The sequence below is a fragment of the Triticum aestivum genome, chromosome 6D (genome assembly GCF_018294505.1).
Source record: "Triticum aestivum cultivar Chinese Spring chromosome 6D, IWGSC CS RefSeq v2.1, whole genome shotgun sequence".
NCBI classification, from domain to species: Eukaryota; Viridiplantae; Streptophyta; class Magnoliopsida; order Poales; family Poaceae; genus Triticum; species Triticum aestivum.
The window spans coordinates 7,896,170-7,913,248 of NC_057811.1; the positions used below are offsets into that span (position 1 = coordinate 7,896,170).

The 17,079-nt window shown below is 46.5% G+C and overlaps 2 protein-coding genes across 4 annotated transcripts; one reads left to right on the plus strand and one right to left on the minus strand.

The window, feature by feature from the left end:
- Positions 1-318: 318 nt before the first annotated feature.
- Positions 319-7,799, plus strand: LOC123142976 (disease resistance protein Pik-2). Of its 2 annotated transcripts, XM_044561714.1 has the most exons (4): positions 319-705; positions 2,415-3,637; positions 4,333-6,294; positions 7,447-7,799. In XM_044561714.1, the coding sequence occupies exons 2-4, from the start codon at positions 2,619-2,621 to the stop codon at positions 7,484-7,486; spliced, it is 3,021 nt and encodes a 1,006-aa protein (XP_044417649.1). In that variant the 5' UTR covers positions 319-705; positions 2,415-2,618; the 3' UTR covers positions 7,487-7,799. The 2 variants fall into 2 exon arrangements, with proteins under 2 accessions (XP_044417649.1, XP_044417650.1); XM_044561715.1 differs by lacking the exon at positions 7,447-7,799 and having other exon boundaries at positions 4,333-6,423.
- Positions 7,800-8,369: 570 nt separating this feature from the next.
- On the minus strand, positions 8,370-13,241 carry LOC123142977 (disease resistance protein Pikm1-TS-like). Of its 2 annotated transcripts, XM_044561716.1 has the most exons (3): positions 13,037-13,241; positions 11,761-12,883; positions 8,370-11,100 (listed from the first exon to the last, which is right to left on the minus strand). In XM_044561716.1, exons 2-3 carry the CDS (start codon positions 12,540-12,542, stop codon positions 8,880-8,882), a joined length of 3,003 nt encoding a protein of 1,000 aa, XP_044417651.1. In that variant the 5' UTR covers positions 12,543-12,883; positions 13,037-13,241; the 3' UTR covers positions 8,370-8,879. The 2 variants fall into 2 exon arrangements, with proteins under 2 accessions (XP_044417651.1, XP_044417652.1); XM_044561717.1 differs by lacking the exon at positions 13,037-13,241 and having other exon boundaries at positions 11,761-13,018.
- Between the last annotated feature and the right edge of the window lie 3,838 nt (positions 13,242-17,079).

Consider the following 17,079-nt stretch of genomic DNA (forward strand, 5'->3'; position numbering starts at 1 on the left):
AGGGAAACCCTTTGTAGTATGATATTCAACGAGAACATTAAGATAATGAATATATGAATATCGATAAAAATAAGTCGAATGCATGGTCCTATAAGAATTTGCAGGTTTTATATATTTTTTAATGTTTTTCTAGTTCCACTCTTTTTTTGCAACAAGTAAAATTCCGACTTAGGAAATACGAGTACTTGGTGATGATTTTCTCACAAAAAACACATTAGGATGATACGGCGTACACGTAGGCGCCACATCACCAGGCTTCCCGTTTTGACGTGCAGAGGTGGCTACGTGGCCAGCCAGCGTGGGTTACCAACCCACCGATTCAATCAGCCGCAGGCAACAAACAAAAATGCTCCCCGTCCATCTGTTCGCCGTGCCGGCAACTGCCACTCCGTCATCGCTCGCCGCCGCAGCCGCCGACCCATCCGGTCCGGCGGGCCTTCTCCTCTCCGCCAACCGTGTGGGTCCGCTCTAAGTAATCCCGACTCGCGGCGATCGTACGGCTGGCTGCCAGCCGCGCCCACCTCCACATCCACGGCGCGCGGCAGGTGTTCGACGGAATGCCAGCGACGCTGTGAGACGCCATGTCGATCCTAGACCACGCACGCGCGCAAGATGCTAACCGCCAAGATTGCGAGCTCGAGCCCAGTGTGCGCTTCTTCTTCGTTGGGCATGCCCTGGCCGCACGATGTGATGGATTTTACCGAGGTGCGTGGATGTCCTCTTTCCCCTCTTTGCTCTGCCTCTGCCTCTACCATTGGCATGCACGCCTCCTGATCGATCCTGAAAGTTTTGAGTTTTACAACTTGATTGTTTGAACGAGGCATGCTAGTGCAACACGAATTACACAAACTGATCACCCTTTTCCCCTGTCTGGAAAAGATCTGGACAAAGTGGGCCTCTGTCTCGGGTCATGATTCTCCTTCCTGATAGGCCGTATTTGTTAGAAGTCCCATGAGCTCCCTGGGACTTGTTGAGTTCGTGCATTATCAGTATGTAGGTTTTCACAAGCTACCCTTTTCTGCATAATAGGGTAGAGCCAGAAATCAGCTTCCTGGTTTCTTGTTCATCGCGTCATTAAAGTCTATTCACAATTCATATGCTAATAGCTAATAGAGATAATATGTTCGACATGACAGCGTGCAACAGCTAATAGCTAAGGTGTTGGCACGGTATAATGGAACAGCAGTTAGACGCTACATTAATCGAGTTGCCAGTTGGTTTAGAGCCCTATTTTTTATTTTTGCCAGTACAATTGACAGCACATAGATGCCCGTGGCTGGCATTTGGTCCAGGCATCCCAAAACAAGTTGCTGTTATCTGTAAAGGTATAGTGCAATAATGGTGAGAGTTGACTTGATATAACCGAAAGACGTGGGATAGGATTCCAAGTCTTAGTACCTGCACCCTTGTTTAATTTGTATTTTGAGACGCATTCCCTGATGTCATGTGTTAGACTTGACCCGTATGTTACCCAAGATTGGCATTAGGCGAAGGAGTTCCTACGCTATAAGAATCCTAAATTTTTCCTAATGGTTCAAAGCCGCCAGGGATAGAGGTACTGAAAATCGTCAATAAACTTTTTCTGTCTAGTTTCGGCCCAGCATTCCTGACACAGATGCTTATCCAGGGAGAGCTATTATTCCTGGCAGGACCAACATGGAAGGCTTTCCTGTTAGTTTTGAGTTTTAAAACTTGGTTGTTTGAACGAGAAATGCTAGTGCAACACGAGTTACAGAAACAGATCAACCCTTTCTCCTGTCCAGAAAAAAATCTGGACAAAAAACTGGGCCTTTGTCTCGGGTCATGATTCTCCTTCTGACATACTGGATTTGTTAGGATGGACTTATTGGTGTTTTTGGATTAAGTATATAGGTGTCCACACCACAAGCTAGCTTTTGCTGCATGATACTCCCTCCGTCTCAAAATAAGTGTCTCAACTTTGTACTAACTTTAGTACAAAGGTGTAGTAAACTTGAGACACTTATTTTGGGACAGAGTGAGTAGGATAGAGCCGGAATGCAGCTTCCTAATTCATGTGCCGTGGAGGTATGTACAGATAATATGTCCGACATGAGAACATGCAACAGCTAATAGCTAACCTAACACGCCAAGGTGTCAGCATGATACAATCGAACAGTTAGACACTACATTACTCAAGTTGTTAGTTTGTTTAGAGCCATATTTTTATCCGTGCTAGTATGATGGACAATTGGACAGTTCATAGATGCCAAGTCCAGCATTAGTTTTAAGCAACCTAAACAAGATGCTCTTATCTGTATAGGCCTAATGCAATAATGGTAAGAGTTGACTGAATATGACAGAAAGACTTTGCATAGGATACCAAGTCTTGGTACCCGACCCCTTGTTTAATTACTCAAAACCGTAGGTATTATATTGATATAGTGCTTGTGTAGACTTTCAGAGGGAGGTGCCGGGTGCGTGCACAAATGGAAGCAAGAAATCCCCCCAAGTTTCAGAGCCTGCTGCAGCAAACAAAAAATCAACAGTCCCTCAAAGCCCCCCAAGTACGCCCAGTCTCATCAATCTATTGCTACTAATCCTATCAAAACCCAGAAATTTTCGGTAGGTGCTAGTGAGGAACACCAAGGGTGCCAACAATGGAGATTGTGGTGGGTGCTTCGGAGGCCACCATGAAATCTCTATTGAGGAAGCTCGGTGGCCTGCTTGCTCACGAGTATGCTCTCATCAGGGGCGTCCGCGGCGACATCCAGTACATCAACGACGAGATGACGAGCATGCAGGCCTTTCTTGGCGACCTCAGCAGCACTATTCCCCAGGGCCATGACCGCCGGATGAAAGACTGGATGGAGCAGATCCGCGATGTCACCTACGACATCGAGGACTGCGTGGACGACTTCGCGCACCGCCTCTCCCACGACCCCGGTGGCGAAGTCTGCTGCGCGTTTGTCATCTCCAAGGTCTATGAGTTTTGGACGTGGCAGTCTCGCCGCGACATTGCTTCCAGCATTGCTGAGCTCAAGGTACGTGCGCAGCAGATTGGCGAACGGCGTACGAGGTATGGCGTCGATAATCCGAAGAGTGGCAGTGGGGAATCCAGTGCAGTTGCCACTGGAGGATTCCAGGCTGCCGAGAACCAACAGATGAGCCTTGAGCTTGTTGGTACCAAGAAGCCTGTCGGAGTGGACAAGGACATCAAGGACCTCGGGGAATGGGTGACCTTACAACAACCAGCTGCAACATCTCCCACAGATCCCTCCTCATCAGCCCCTACATCCCAAACGGGGCCTAAGAAGAATGGCCAAGGTGTTCTGTCCATCGTCGGGTTCGGAGGGGTGGGCAAAACTACAATGGCCATGGCGTTATACCAAAAATTTGCTGATCAATTTGACTGCCGGGCCATGGTCACGGTGTCGCAGAGCTCCGACATAGAAGCGATACTACAAAGCATACATAGTCAAGTCATGCCACAATCCAAAGATGCTAACGAGAAGCAAGGCAGCAGTGGTGTCGGCACTTCGGAGAAAAATAGCCTCGTGGCTGCCATTGGCAGCCTGTGGGATACTTTCAAACAGAAGGGCCACCAGGACGATGATCAGCCTGGTGGCAGCACCTCAGATATTGCACGAGATCTCAGGAAGCACTTGGGGGAACAAAGGTACAGCATATTTTTCAAGATGAGTTTGCATTATGGTTAATTAGGTCATTGCAAAATCATAAGAGTTGCATAGTATACAGGAACATAATATATACAAGCATGCATAGTGCTCTCCATGTACATCATTACCTCTCATTAAAAAGGGAAAAAAGAAAGAAAAGGTGCGGCTAGTATACGACCAATTGTTATTTGACCATAGACATGAGCAACTTATTGGTCATTTAGTCAAAATTGCAAAAGCGTTGCATCCAAAATAGAAAATATGCTAGTTTAATACTGCACTTTTGGGGCAAAGTTCTTATAGTGTGTAGTTCATTTCCTTGCTGTTGACATTTCTTTATTCTTAGTAAAATTTAACATGGTATGCACGCCTAGAATATGTCTATAATAGATTGAGTATTTGTATATGTACACAATTTGTCTTTTTTGTGTAGCTTACATATTATATTATTTATAATTAAATTTCGCATATATGTAGGACACATCTACATGCACATGTGAAAGTTGTTTAAGCTGTTTCTGAGACATTTAAATTTGATTTTTTTTATTTCTGAAAAATCCCAGACTCACTGGAGCCAGCGATGTTCGTATTCCTCATATTTACCAGTTACAGTGATAAGATAAGATAGCATAACATACTGTAAAGAGCTTATTTAAGACGTACCAATTTTAATGGTCTTTTCTCCTCATTGCAGTTACTTGCTCTTAGTTGATGATGTATGGTCTGCATCGATGTGGGAGAAGATAAGAAATTCACTGCCTAAAAGTAAGAGAGGCGGCAGCATAATACTCACCACACGGTTTCAAGCTGTTGCTAGTGCGTGCATAAGAGATAAAGGAGTTCATGTTCATAAAGTGGGCGTACTTAGGGATGACAAACCTAAAGAACTATTCATGGCCGAATCCAATATGAGTGAAGAAAACCAGAAGAAAATTCCACCTGAACTCTGGGAAATTTGTGGGGGTCTGCCATTGGCCATAGTTACCATGGCTGGGCACGCAGTCTGCAACCCAGATAAACTAGAGAAGGACTGGATGGATGTTTGCACCAGGTTGGTACCGGACTCTGGGAAACCTATTGGCCAGGATGGAGTCACAAGGATACTAAGCCATTGCTACAATGATATGCCTGCTGAGATCAAGACATGCTCCTTGTATCTATGCATATTTCCAAAGGGGCGAAACATCAGCAGGAAGCGGCTGACCAGGCGATGGCTAGCAGAAGGCTTCGTCAGCGAGAAGGATGGGCTGAGTGCGGAGGATGTCGCGGAGACATACTTCAATCATCTCATAAAGAGGAAGATCATACGTGCTGTGGAGCACAGCAGCAACGGGAAGGTGAAGAGCTATCAAGTTCATGACATGGTTCTCCAGTACATTGTGTCCAGGGCAAGCGAAGAGAACTTTGTCACCGTGGTTGGTGGCCACTGGCTCATGGCGCTGCCTAGCAACAAAGTCCGTCGGCTGTCTCTCCAAGGTGGTGACTCCAAATACAAGAAAGGAATGGATGGCATGAACTTTTCTCATGTCCGATCTCTGACCTTGTTTGGGAGCTTGACCCTACTGCCTTCCAATTCATTGAAGTTTGGAATTGTGCAAGTGCTAGATCTTGAAGGTTGCAATGATTTTAAAAAGCAACATGCCAAGGAGATATGCAAGATGCTTCTACTCAAGTACCTCAGTCTCCGAAGGACAGAGATTGACAAGATCCCTAAGAAGATTGGAAGGCTCCAGTATTTGGAGACTATTGACATAAGGGAGACCAATGTCACAGAGCTGCCGAGCACTGTCTGCCAGCTGGAACGACTGGTCAACATACTTGGTGGGAACAAAAGAACACGGAAGGCATTGAGGCTTCCAGAAGACCTGAAGAAGGAAACAATGAAATCCCTGCGCATACTGTCGGGTATCGAGATCGATGAGGGGTCAGCGGCTGCTGTGGCAGACCTTCATCATCTAACTGAACTGAGGAAGCTAGCCATTTACAAGCTCAACATCGGAAAGGGAAGTAAGCTTTTCAGAGAATTAAGCTCCTCAATTGAGTATCTTGGTGGCTACTCTCTTCACACCCTGATAATCGATGATGAGTCATCTGAGTTTCTAAAATTGCTGACTGCTCTCTCTTTCCCTCCCAAGTTTCTGAATGCTCTTGAACTGTCTGGCAAGTTGGTTGACCTCCCACAATGGATCACGGAACTTGATATCTTGACGAAGTTGACCCTCTCGTTGACGGTACTGACTACTGATACTTTGCTCCAGTTGAGCAAGGTCAAGACACTGTTTTCTCTCACATTTTCACTCACTTCAGCAAAGGTGGATTCTGGTACAGCTGCCACCATTGGGGAAAACAAGGCTGATGGGAAGATCATAGTTCCAGCTAGCGGATTTGAGGAGCTCAAACTTCTTCGCTTCTCAGCTCCATTGGTGCCACTGCTAACCTTCCCAGATAATGCAATGCCGAAGCTAGAACGGCTTGAGCTAAGGTTCAGCAATTTGGGTGGAATAAATGGCATCGAAAATCTTCAAAATCTAAAAGAGGTGCATCTTAGAATACATGACAAAGCAGGTGGTGTTACCAAGTCTATGGTAGACAATATGGCAACTGCAGCGAGGGAAGATGACAAAGGCCCAAGAATAATTGTTGATCAGTATCACGAGTGAGTGACCCAAAAGCCAACTACTGGTTTATTATTATTCTTTGAGTTTTCTTCTAAAAGATATTATGTTGTGTAATTTTATTCTTTGTGCAAGTTCAGAGCAGTATTTACTCGATCTACTTTTAATTACATTCCTTGAGCTTTATCTGTAATGCTTTACACCGCTTGAGCAAGCCAAATGTACAAATTGTTTTCTCACATTTTCATTTACAGTAGCATAGCAGAATCCAGATGATGCCTTAATCCATGTGTTTATCTAGCTTGCCTTAACAAATGATACATATCGTATGTGGTTGTTACTCACTCCTGTGGAAGCCAGAGAGCCTTTGGTTACTGGGTCTGCCCGATGGCAGCTCGGTATATCTATAACCGGTTTGGATGGCGATCCAGTAATAGGATAGGTGTTTAGTCATCTCGTTCTATTTTCGCCATTGGTGGCATATTATACTTTCTAATTTTTCTTCAGCTCTGAGCGAGCTTGTTCTGGATCACAGACTTTTCGGTCACTTTGCTTAATAGAGGGGCTGCATGCATCACTCTGATGCAGAGGCCGGGGGTAATCCTCCTTTTCTAAAAGAACAAATGGTACATAAATCAGTGCTAGAAAAGATTCATAGGCACCGAAGGAAATTCTTCTGCCAAGGCTTGCAGTTGTTCAGCTTGTTGGGCGTCTTTGTTTTTGTTTCTGGAAAAAAAACCCACACCTGGCTGGACTTCCCCGACCTATCCACACCACACATTTAATCAAGATTCACAAACTGTATTCCTATGCCGGGGGGGGGGGGGGGGGGTCCCACAAAAATGTGGACTTCTTCTTAGGAGGTCAACAACCTAGGACTGCACTTGCCCAAACACGGTTAACTCCGTGAAAACTTTTAACACAAATAACACTCAATTCTGCACATTTCTTGTATTGTAGCTCCTAACAGTTTGCAAAAATCACATCTGATTTGGTATATTTGTCAAGTACATACATTACTTGATCAAATCACAATCCCTTTTTATGGACACAATCATGATGAGCATCATGATCCAACCGAAAATACATCTACTACATTTTTTTTACCTGTTCATAATGGATATGCATCCTTACAACTCAAACAATAGCACAAATTTTAATTGCAACTCACATCTTTTACTCGGGTATTTCAGTCGAAGAAGTACGCATTCAGATCAAGGATGCACAAAGTGATCAACTCAGACTAGTCAAATAAAGCAGCATGTCAGTGATAAACTTCGGGCTGTTTTGGTCACAGAAACACAATATCACAGATGGGTCTGTTTTAAACCGGTTTGTGATAAGCATTCTGCCCAGCCCCAAAAAGCTTATCACTGACACGCTTGAAGAGGCATGGCAGTGCTATTGCCATCACTGACGCGTGGTCAAGGGCCGGTCAGTGATGAGAGGCGAGTAGTGTTTTGATCTGTAGAGGTGAAAGATCCTTCTCTCTAATCTACAAGTATTCCTATGTATCCATTCACACCTGTTATACCTGAAATAACCTTACCAATCCCCATGACATCAGGAACGGTGGATGTTTACCGTTACTAGCCTCGCAGATTTGCAATTCCCGGTTTTCTGCATTCAGCACCAAAATTGTCTTGCGGGCATAAGTACGGACTTGCCGAAGGAACATGGATTTTCTGCTCCCAAGCTCAAATGCACTAGAAAAACAGTAAAATCGAAAGAAAAGAAAAAGTAAAAAAGAATTAAAAAATCTGATCCTTTTGGCAATGAACATTAATATGTGTTGCAACTCGCCGTAAATTTTTGCTGAGAAAATAAATATGTGGTTGTCTGTGATTCTCTTTAAGGATAACAAGACGACCTCCAGTGGACATGTCATTTACTTCCAAACTACTCCGTCTTTTTCCAGTCTTTTCTCAGATTGCATTAAAATCAGCCTGATCGTCAAGATATACAGGATTTTAGGATATCATCTGAAACCAATGAAAATAAGTAGGTCCTACAAAAAATCGGGTTTTCTATTGATGCCCTGAAAAACATATAGCTTATCCATAGATAAAGAAAAATTAGTGTACAATACATGCCACAAGCAGTGCTATCAAGTATGTCAAATAGAATAACTTGGAGAGTTCCTGATATTATGATAAGCATCGTAGTGTAGCGTTACGAAAATGACACATCATAGAAAAGTCCATACCCATATGAGGATACAAGCATTATTAATAAGGGTTGCATGGAATAAGGATAGATACAATTCATATACAAGCATTATTCATGATATGGATGTCTTGTCCTTTACACCTCAGCAGGCAGGCATCTTTTAAACCAACCGTATTTGCTTGTCTTGAAACAAGAAAGAGGAAGATAGAGTATCTAGTAGATGATGAATTTCCAAGAAAACCAGAGCCCAACGTCAGGCTGGCGAACTAGAGGGAAGTGCCCGTTGAACGAAGCAACCAACATTGGCACATACCTGCCAACATGAGAAATGGAGGCTGGCAGTATGATGGTGCAGAGGCAGGGAACAAAGCTGAGAAAGAAATGGAGGTAAAGATATATCAGCACAGGCTTGAGCAAGTTTGTAACACGAATACTCTTAGTGGCGACGATTTCAGGATCAACTATTGTTTTGCCTGAACCTTGCTGTTTCTCTAGGAGCCCATAACCACATCCATGGGAAATAATATCTGGATGGGAAAATGTATTCATTCCCCCAACCTCCTCTCACAACCTCAGAATCGCCATTGACAGAAAACCTTATCGGCTTACCATGTGTGGCAGCCTGTTCTCTTATGGTAGCAACTGCTTTCGTGATACTGCCACTGATTGCATGATCTGAAGAGTACCGGAGGCTAATCTTCTCAAGACTAGGAAGGTTGATGATGCCTGAAGGAAATTTATAATCTGGGCAAGCATAGAGCTTCAAGTGGAAGTGTTTCAGTGTCGACATAGCTCCCTGCTGAAAGGTGATCCATGGCACATGACAATCGAAACTGAAAACCTCGAGCTTCGGGAAACAATCTTCTGGAATTGTTTCTTCCTCAGGATGCAACTTGCTCGTGATAGTTACATCTTTCTTCAAAATAATGCAAATCAGTTCAAGTGCGAGAGTGCTCAAGGATGGCAGGGCTCCAAGTATCTTAAGATCATCTTGGTCTAGCTGACAGACTCTGATATCAAGCTTCCTGAGCATGGTAAGCTCTGCAAGCCACCGGGGAACTTTCATAAATCTTCCTGCCACTTTCAATCTCTCAAGTGAACGAAAATAGGGGGATACAGGAAGTTCGTTGCTTGGGCTGTAGTCACCATAAATAATCAGATATTCAAGATTCACGCACTTGCCAATGGAAGACATTAACTTATCATTCTGTACCATGTCGGCAGGCTGATCATACAACATTACTTCAATCTCCCTTAGTCTTGTCAGTCCACTAATCTCCTCCATGGCATTTCCAGAACATTCTCTTGAATCAACAGTACCAAGCACCTTCACTGACTTCAACTGGTCACTTCCGACAGGTAACTTTACTCCTCGAGCAGAATTACAATCTCCAAAATAAAGATAGGCTAGTTTGGGAAGACGAACAAGTTCCTTAGGCAGCTCTTTCACCTTTGTCTGTCTTACATCCAGAGTCTCCAGATTTTGAAGTTTTCCAATTTCTGGCGGGAGACAACTGATTTTTATGCCGCCTGCATCGAGAGTCTTCAGATTTTGCAGTTGCCCAATTTCTGGTGGGAGATTACTGATTTCAGTATGCCCTAAATCCAGAGTCTCCAGAGAGTGTAGTCTCCTGATTTTTGGAGGGATTATTGTGACTGGAGTATGCTTGAGACTCAAGTACTTCAACAGGGTCATTCGGCATATATGATCCACATCAGAGTTTTGCAAATCCTTGTAGCCATCTAGATCCAACACCCGTAGATACACCCAATCATGGTTTAAATAAATCTTTGCAGGTCCAGCAATAGTTGTGGAACGAATGCGAGATGAATCCATCACTGGAAGTTCTGTACCAGAACACTGGACTGACAAACGGAAATAATGAGCATAATCCCTTGAAATACCAACGCCAGACAAGATGGTAGCAAAATGTTCTTTGTCTGATATTTGCCTAAGAACATAAAGCACCATACTATTCACTTCATACATCTCTTCCCTTGAATAGTTATCATATTCTGACAGCCGGATGAAACTTCTGCTGATGAGCTCATCAAAGTACCCGCTTGCTACTTCCTCTCGACTATGCCTCGCATTTTCAGAGATAAATCCTTCAGAAATCCATTTCCTAACCATAGTAGTCCTATGAATTATTTGGTTCTTAGCATGTACTGCTAAGTAGAGCAAACAGTCCTTCAGAGGGCTGGGAAGGTGGGCGTAGATAAGTGACAGAATATCTCTCAAGTCTTCAAAACCAGGAATATTCTCAGATTTAAAACCTAAAGAACTTGGCATCTGCTTCGAAGAACAATGTAAGTAATTCATCATCTCCTGCCATGGCTTTTGTGCGGTTACTTTGGTTGCGAGTAACGAAGCAATACTTATTATTGCTGAAGGCGTACCACTGCACATCCTAATGATATCATCAAAAATGTCTGTATCTGCATCAGGCCAACTGCCATGGCGAAAATAATGCTTCAAAAACAACTCTCTGGAATTTTGGTATCCAAGACACTGAACTTCATACATTGACTCATTACCGCCTGAGCAACACAAGTTAGCTATACCATTAACACGAGTAGTAGTAATTACTCTGCTACCCTTGTCATTACTGGGCAAGCTAGATGAGATGCTATGCAAATCATCTTCGTTCCATAAATCATCAATTACGATCAGGTACCTGTCAAAGTTTGACAATGAAAGTCAAACTCGAGTAAGGCTTGATAATAATATTTGCTACTAAGAGCATAAAGGTGACCAAATAAAGCAGTCATATAATATGCGTGATATAGTAATCATGACGGGATAAGTGTGGCTGCGATAACTAGGCAACCAAGTCAAAGATTGCTAAAGTATGTGTACGTATTATTGAGCCTAGCCTGTCTGTAAATTGCTAGCTAGCAACGACAAAAATGAAACCAGAGGAGTACAATTTTCGTTTCAAGTTTATTAACTATGGTTAAAGAAGTTCATTAAATCCTTGAGAAGCGAATCATGCAAGGCTGACTCTATATCTAAAGCTAAAAAACACAATAGTTATAGCTATCTAAGTAATTACTGCCTCGCAACTGTGTGCATTTGAGCACAAACTATGACTACGCACCTATGAACACCTGCCAGGCTCTAGCCCATGCAGATCGAGCCATCTAAGAAAACAATGGTTTTAAGAAATAGAGGGTACTCACATTGTCGCATCTCACAAATCAAAATTCAAGAGAGCTACCAAATTGCAATGACGTATAACAATAAAAACACATGTATTTTGTATCTACTTGATGCATTGATAAAGTTCATATTGTCTACAAGAGAAGAAAAAACATGTTCGTTAATTGATCCATACCTCTTGTTCAGAAGAAATCCTCTAATTAGAGAAACAGGCTGTATATTATCCATTGCTTCTTCATTGATGTTTATATGATTTTTCACATCCAGTTGATAGAGCATCTCCGTGAACAATCCCACCATGTCGGGTTTAAGGGGGACCCTAACAAAAGCCACACAATCAAACTGTGGTTTAAGCCGATGGTACACAACATGGGCAAGAGTTGTCTTGCCCAATCCCCCAAGACCGACAATGGAGACTATTTTCTGTTGATTCATTGACATGTCATCTCCCTCTGTCAGCATCTTGATTAACACATCTTTTGGTCCGTCGATGCAGACGAGGTCTTTCTCATCTTTGTACAACGGCCGTAGGCAACCGTCAAGATGTTTATGTGTGGCAAACACGTCCAGGACATCCAATGTTATCTCTTTGATACGGGCAATCAGATCTTTAGGATCTTGATGAGGAGGATTCAGTGAATCTCTGGTCCTTCTAAAGAGCCGCCTGCAGACACCCGGGTCAGCGGCTGGTTTAGAGCACTCAACCATCAGGATGTCGACGATGTTCTCACTCTTGCGGAACGCCTCGCTGATTTTGGATAACCAACCCCGATCAAACTTATCGAGCTGGTCTGGCGGCGCATCTGTCATGCTGCAGAAGTAAGCTTGCAGGCGCCTCTGCTCTTCTGCAACATACTTGAGGTCTTCCTTGGCGCCGGACGGCAGATTGTACTCCTCCTTGAGTAGCTTGTCCAGCTTGGACAGGACGGAACCCATGACCCCCGCCGTGATGTCCATGCTCGGTCCCTCCCCTCTCTCTCTCACTTAATTTTGATCTCTGGTGGTGGATCTAGTTTGTGGATGCCTGAGTTGGCTGTCCTCTCCTCCCTCAGTTACAGGCCGTTGACTTACATAGCAGCGAGTCTGGAATCTGGATTGGCAATGTGGTGAAGAAGAAATAGGTGGTGGTGTTTCGGCTGGCAAGAAGGCAGGGAGCACATTGATGCACCGGCGGCGTGTGAGATAGCCGACGGCTGGCAGCCTGAAATAGGGAGAGGCTAGCTAGCTTAAGGTGGCTGTGGGAGACCCTACGGAAATTCATGCCATTGAGAGACTAATGGAAGCGGAGAAGAGAGCAGCTGCAAGTTAAAATCAAGGGAGATGATGAGCATTATGATTCAGCCATTCAGGACGTGCATAGAGAGAAGACGAATACATTTCAGTTTGCAGGTAGGATCAGTAGAAAGGAAGCGGAAAACCACAGGGAAGCTGCATGTGGTGGTCGGACTTACAGCGTGGTCGACCGGTCCGAGACACCGGCTGTCAGAGAGGTGGCGAGCGCGGAGGCGGTGCTGCGGGGCGAGGGGAGGCTCGACGGCGTGCAGGATGGGCGAAGGCAGTCTCGAGGGCGTGGTTGGGTGGGTTTGTGGGGGTGGTGTGTGAGCCGGTGGCTGCGGCTAGAGGGAGGGAGGGAGGGAGTCGACGGCGTGGAGGTGTGATGGGGAGTGGGGGACTGGCGGGCGGGGGCGGCTCGAGAGTATCGGGGGGCTTCAGGTCTCAACCGATTTTTCGGTGGGGTCCTCCTCTACATTGCGATGGATGCATGCGCAGAAATATAAGTAGTACGTAGAAATAAAACACAGCAAATTTATTTTGTACTCCGACGTTTTTTGACACTACTACATTATGAGACGGAGGGAGTATATGTTACGTAAAATATAGCAGAAATCCCGATTTTCTCGGTAGCGAGTACCAAGTTTCAGAGTTGAAACTTTAAGCCATTATTTTTGCCGGTCGTAGGACAAAAATCATGATTTTATCGGTCCCTCATACTAAGAATCAAGAGTTGAAACTTCAAGCGTCTTTTTACTCATCACATCGCTCAAGCCATTACTAAGTTTGAAGAGTTGAAATTTAATAACTATTTTCAAAATTGGTCAAAAGGTATTTAAAATGGATCTTGTTTGAAAGTCCTCATCAGAAATAAAAACTTGAATATTAACTTATTTTGAACTTTTTATTCAAAAGATAAAAAATTGAAAAATCGAAAGCCAAAAAAAAAGCATGCGCAAGAGACTCGGTGCCCCGCATCTGTATGTCCCAAATCCTCTCCCGCAAATACAGTAATACTGTAACTAAATATAAAACGTTTTACCAGTTCAAAGCATAGATGCACAACGCAAGATGAACAATCTTATAAAAGCTATACGCATCGATAAAGCCATATGTGACCGATGCTATAGCTATGTCGAGGGAGGTTTTTTTTTAGAAAAGGAGGAGGACCCCCGGCCTCTGCATCTGGACAATACATGCGGCCACTTTATTAATTATTCACATAAGACCTTAAGTCATACAATAGTAAGACTAAAACCACCTTCTAGGCAATATCTGTCGCTACTTCTAACCAGTTGATGAAGGGATGCTGATAGTCTGGGGCTAATACCAAGCAGACCTCGCAGCCAAACCTAAACATCTAAGACCTGAGGTCCCAACCAGGACGCCTCCCGGATACGGGGCACCTACTAGTCCGGCGCACTCCTCAACCAGGACGCCTGCCGGGTATGAGGCCGCCGCAGCCACCTGCCACCAATCCATCTTCAGAGTTGTACTGTTGCATCTAACGTGCCAGGTCTCTCTGTCATCGACGCCACCACGACGCCAGATAGCGTCATCCTCCTACGCGAGTCCATCCTCGCACATCGAACGCTGAATCTGCACTGTGCCACGCCGTAGAGATCCGCCGCCATCAATGTGTAGGATGAAGCACCGCTCCACCAAAGATGTCGTCCGCTGGTCCCGCGAGGCCGAGTGCACCTCCAAGAATGCCGCCCCCAAGGGGGTAACGACACATGATTGCCGCCAACATCCGATCAGCTGATCTAGGGTTTTCCCCCAGAGGTATTGAGTGGAGTTGGGAGCTTCACCTCGATGATGCCTTCATGAAGGAAACGATGATAAGGGCATCGTCGTCACCGGCTCTGGCCATCGATCGAAGACCAGGTTTTCACCCAGATCCGTCCCAAGTAATCCACTAGACAACCTGTGCACCGTCTCGACCGCCTTCAAAGCCCAGATCTAGCCGCCTAGATCCGGCGACCAACCGCAACAGCAGTGCCACCGTAGGAGCCCTGGCACACCGGCCACTGCCTGAGTGTGCCACCACTGGAGCCTAGGAGGAGGGCTCCCACCCTGCCTCGCCAAGCCGCGAGAGACGTCGAGATCGATCCCGCGCACTCGTCACCGTCTTTGATCCGAACCAATCCGTAGACCCGATCACCGTCATAGATCCGCCTTGGACAGGGACTGCACCACGCCATGCCGCCGCGGGAAGCCCTAGCTTCACCAACCGCCACCATCCAGGGCCGCAGCACCGGGATCCAGCCAGAACATCGCCGCTGCCACCGGCCATGTTCCGCCGCCGTCGACCGGCCAAGCCGCTGGCCCCTGCGACCTCCACCGCCATGACCATGCAAGCCCACCGAGCAGCCTGCACCACCAGATCTTCCACGAAGCCCGCAGCTCCGCCGCCTCCTCCCATCACCACGCCGCCACTGCGCCATCGCTGAACGAACGGCTGCGCCGCCACGACTCAGATCGAGGAGGAGGGCCCCTGCGCCACAGGTGACCCGCCTCACCCAATGCAACACAGGAGGGAAGGGGGCCTCCGCCGCCGCCCTCAACCGCCCGGGGCTTCGCCCGGCAACCTCCTCCAACGGCGGCGGACGAGGAGGGAGAGGTTGGTTGAGCCCGGCGGCGGTGGGGGTTAGGGTTCCGCCCGAGCCGCCCTAGCGGGGGGCGGCGCCATGTCGAGGGAGGTGGAGGGTCATTCAAAGATTATACTGCCACCCTTGTTAGGTAAAAACCTTCCTAGCCACCCGTTCCAACCGCATAGACGCCGCGTTGAACAACGATTGGTACTATGTTCGGTGTAATATAGACTGCATACAAAACGAATATGTACATCAGTATAGAATCTGCATAAGAGAAGAGCATCTACAGTTAGGCGCCCCAAACCCGCCTCAAACACCCTGGCGGCCCGCCCGGCCACTGACCGGACATGAAATTTTGATCCAGACGGACGCTTCAAACAGGCCTCAAACACCCGGGGTGACCGGCAGCCCTCATATCCAGCCCAAATATGGGGCGGATATGGGGGCACCCGAGCGCGTTCGCCACATCGGACTCGGCCCATGCTGGCCCACCCGACCCCACATATATTTCTCCCCATCCGCTCGTAGGACCAAATTCTAGCCCCATCACACTTCACTCCCACAACTCCCTCCGCCACCCAAGCTTACCTCCGGCGATTTCCGGCCGTCTCTGGCATGGCGGGCAGCGGATCTGACTCCGACTAGTCCGGATCCGTCGACTGGGGTGTCATCCCATGCGGGGTTGGAGGAGGCAATGGCGGTCTGCATTGCACTCCATCGCTCCCGGGATGACAGTGCCCGGGCCACGACAGGATCTGTGCGGTGCTACTCCATAGAATCGGCTCAACGGGTGATCGGGTCCTCTGAGCTGGATCATTGCGGTGCCAACAGCTGGAAAATGTCTCCTTCCCATCACCGGTCGGGCGGACTATGAGTCTCGCCGTGGACGGGAGGCCCGCCGTGGAAAGGAGAGGATAATGGCCGCCGAGGCCCGTAAGCGGCGACAATGGCAGCAGCGGAGACGGCTGATGCGGTGATGCGGGTGGCTGCAGAGGAGGAAGCCATCGACAGCCACATTATGAAGAAACGGTAGTGGACGAACAAACGCGCCTTTGCCCGAGAGCAGAATCGGGCGGTCCCTGCCATGGCCGGACTGCCACCAAAGGAGGACAGCGACAACGAGGATAGCTCCGGCGACGAGCAGATCCGGCTCGATCCCTACTGTGCCTTTGACTGGTACTTCTGCCAGAAGGACGGCAAGGGCGCCGGGAAGGGCAAGGACAGCCGTGGATGATCTCCACCATAACCAAACATGACAAATTTTGGTAGTCCGGTGGCATGTTAGTAGTGATGGAGTAGCCGAACGATGTGTGTAATGCATCGACGTAGTTGGATGAGTTTGTATTGATTTGAGATATGATAATTAAGGTGTCCAATTGTGAGAAGGCAAATTATAGACTTGACCTGTCAGTGGCGGGCATTTGAGGGGCCCGATTTGCAAAGTTCGGTTGTAGATACTATAAGAAGATGTGCAAGAGCACCATTCTTATCGTGAACAATACGATACAAAGTTGGGTACCGTTCCCGCTGAGTGGCACTTACCTATTTGTCCTCCTTATCAATAAAGATCCGAAGCGGAAAAGATATTTCTGTGTTACTAGTGGGCCATTCAAAAAATGTGAATT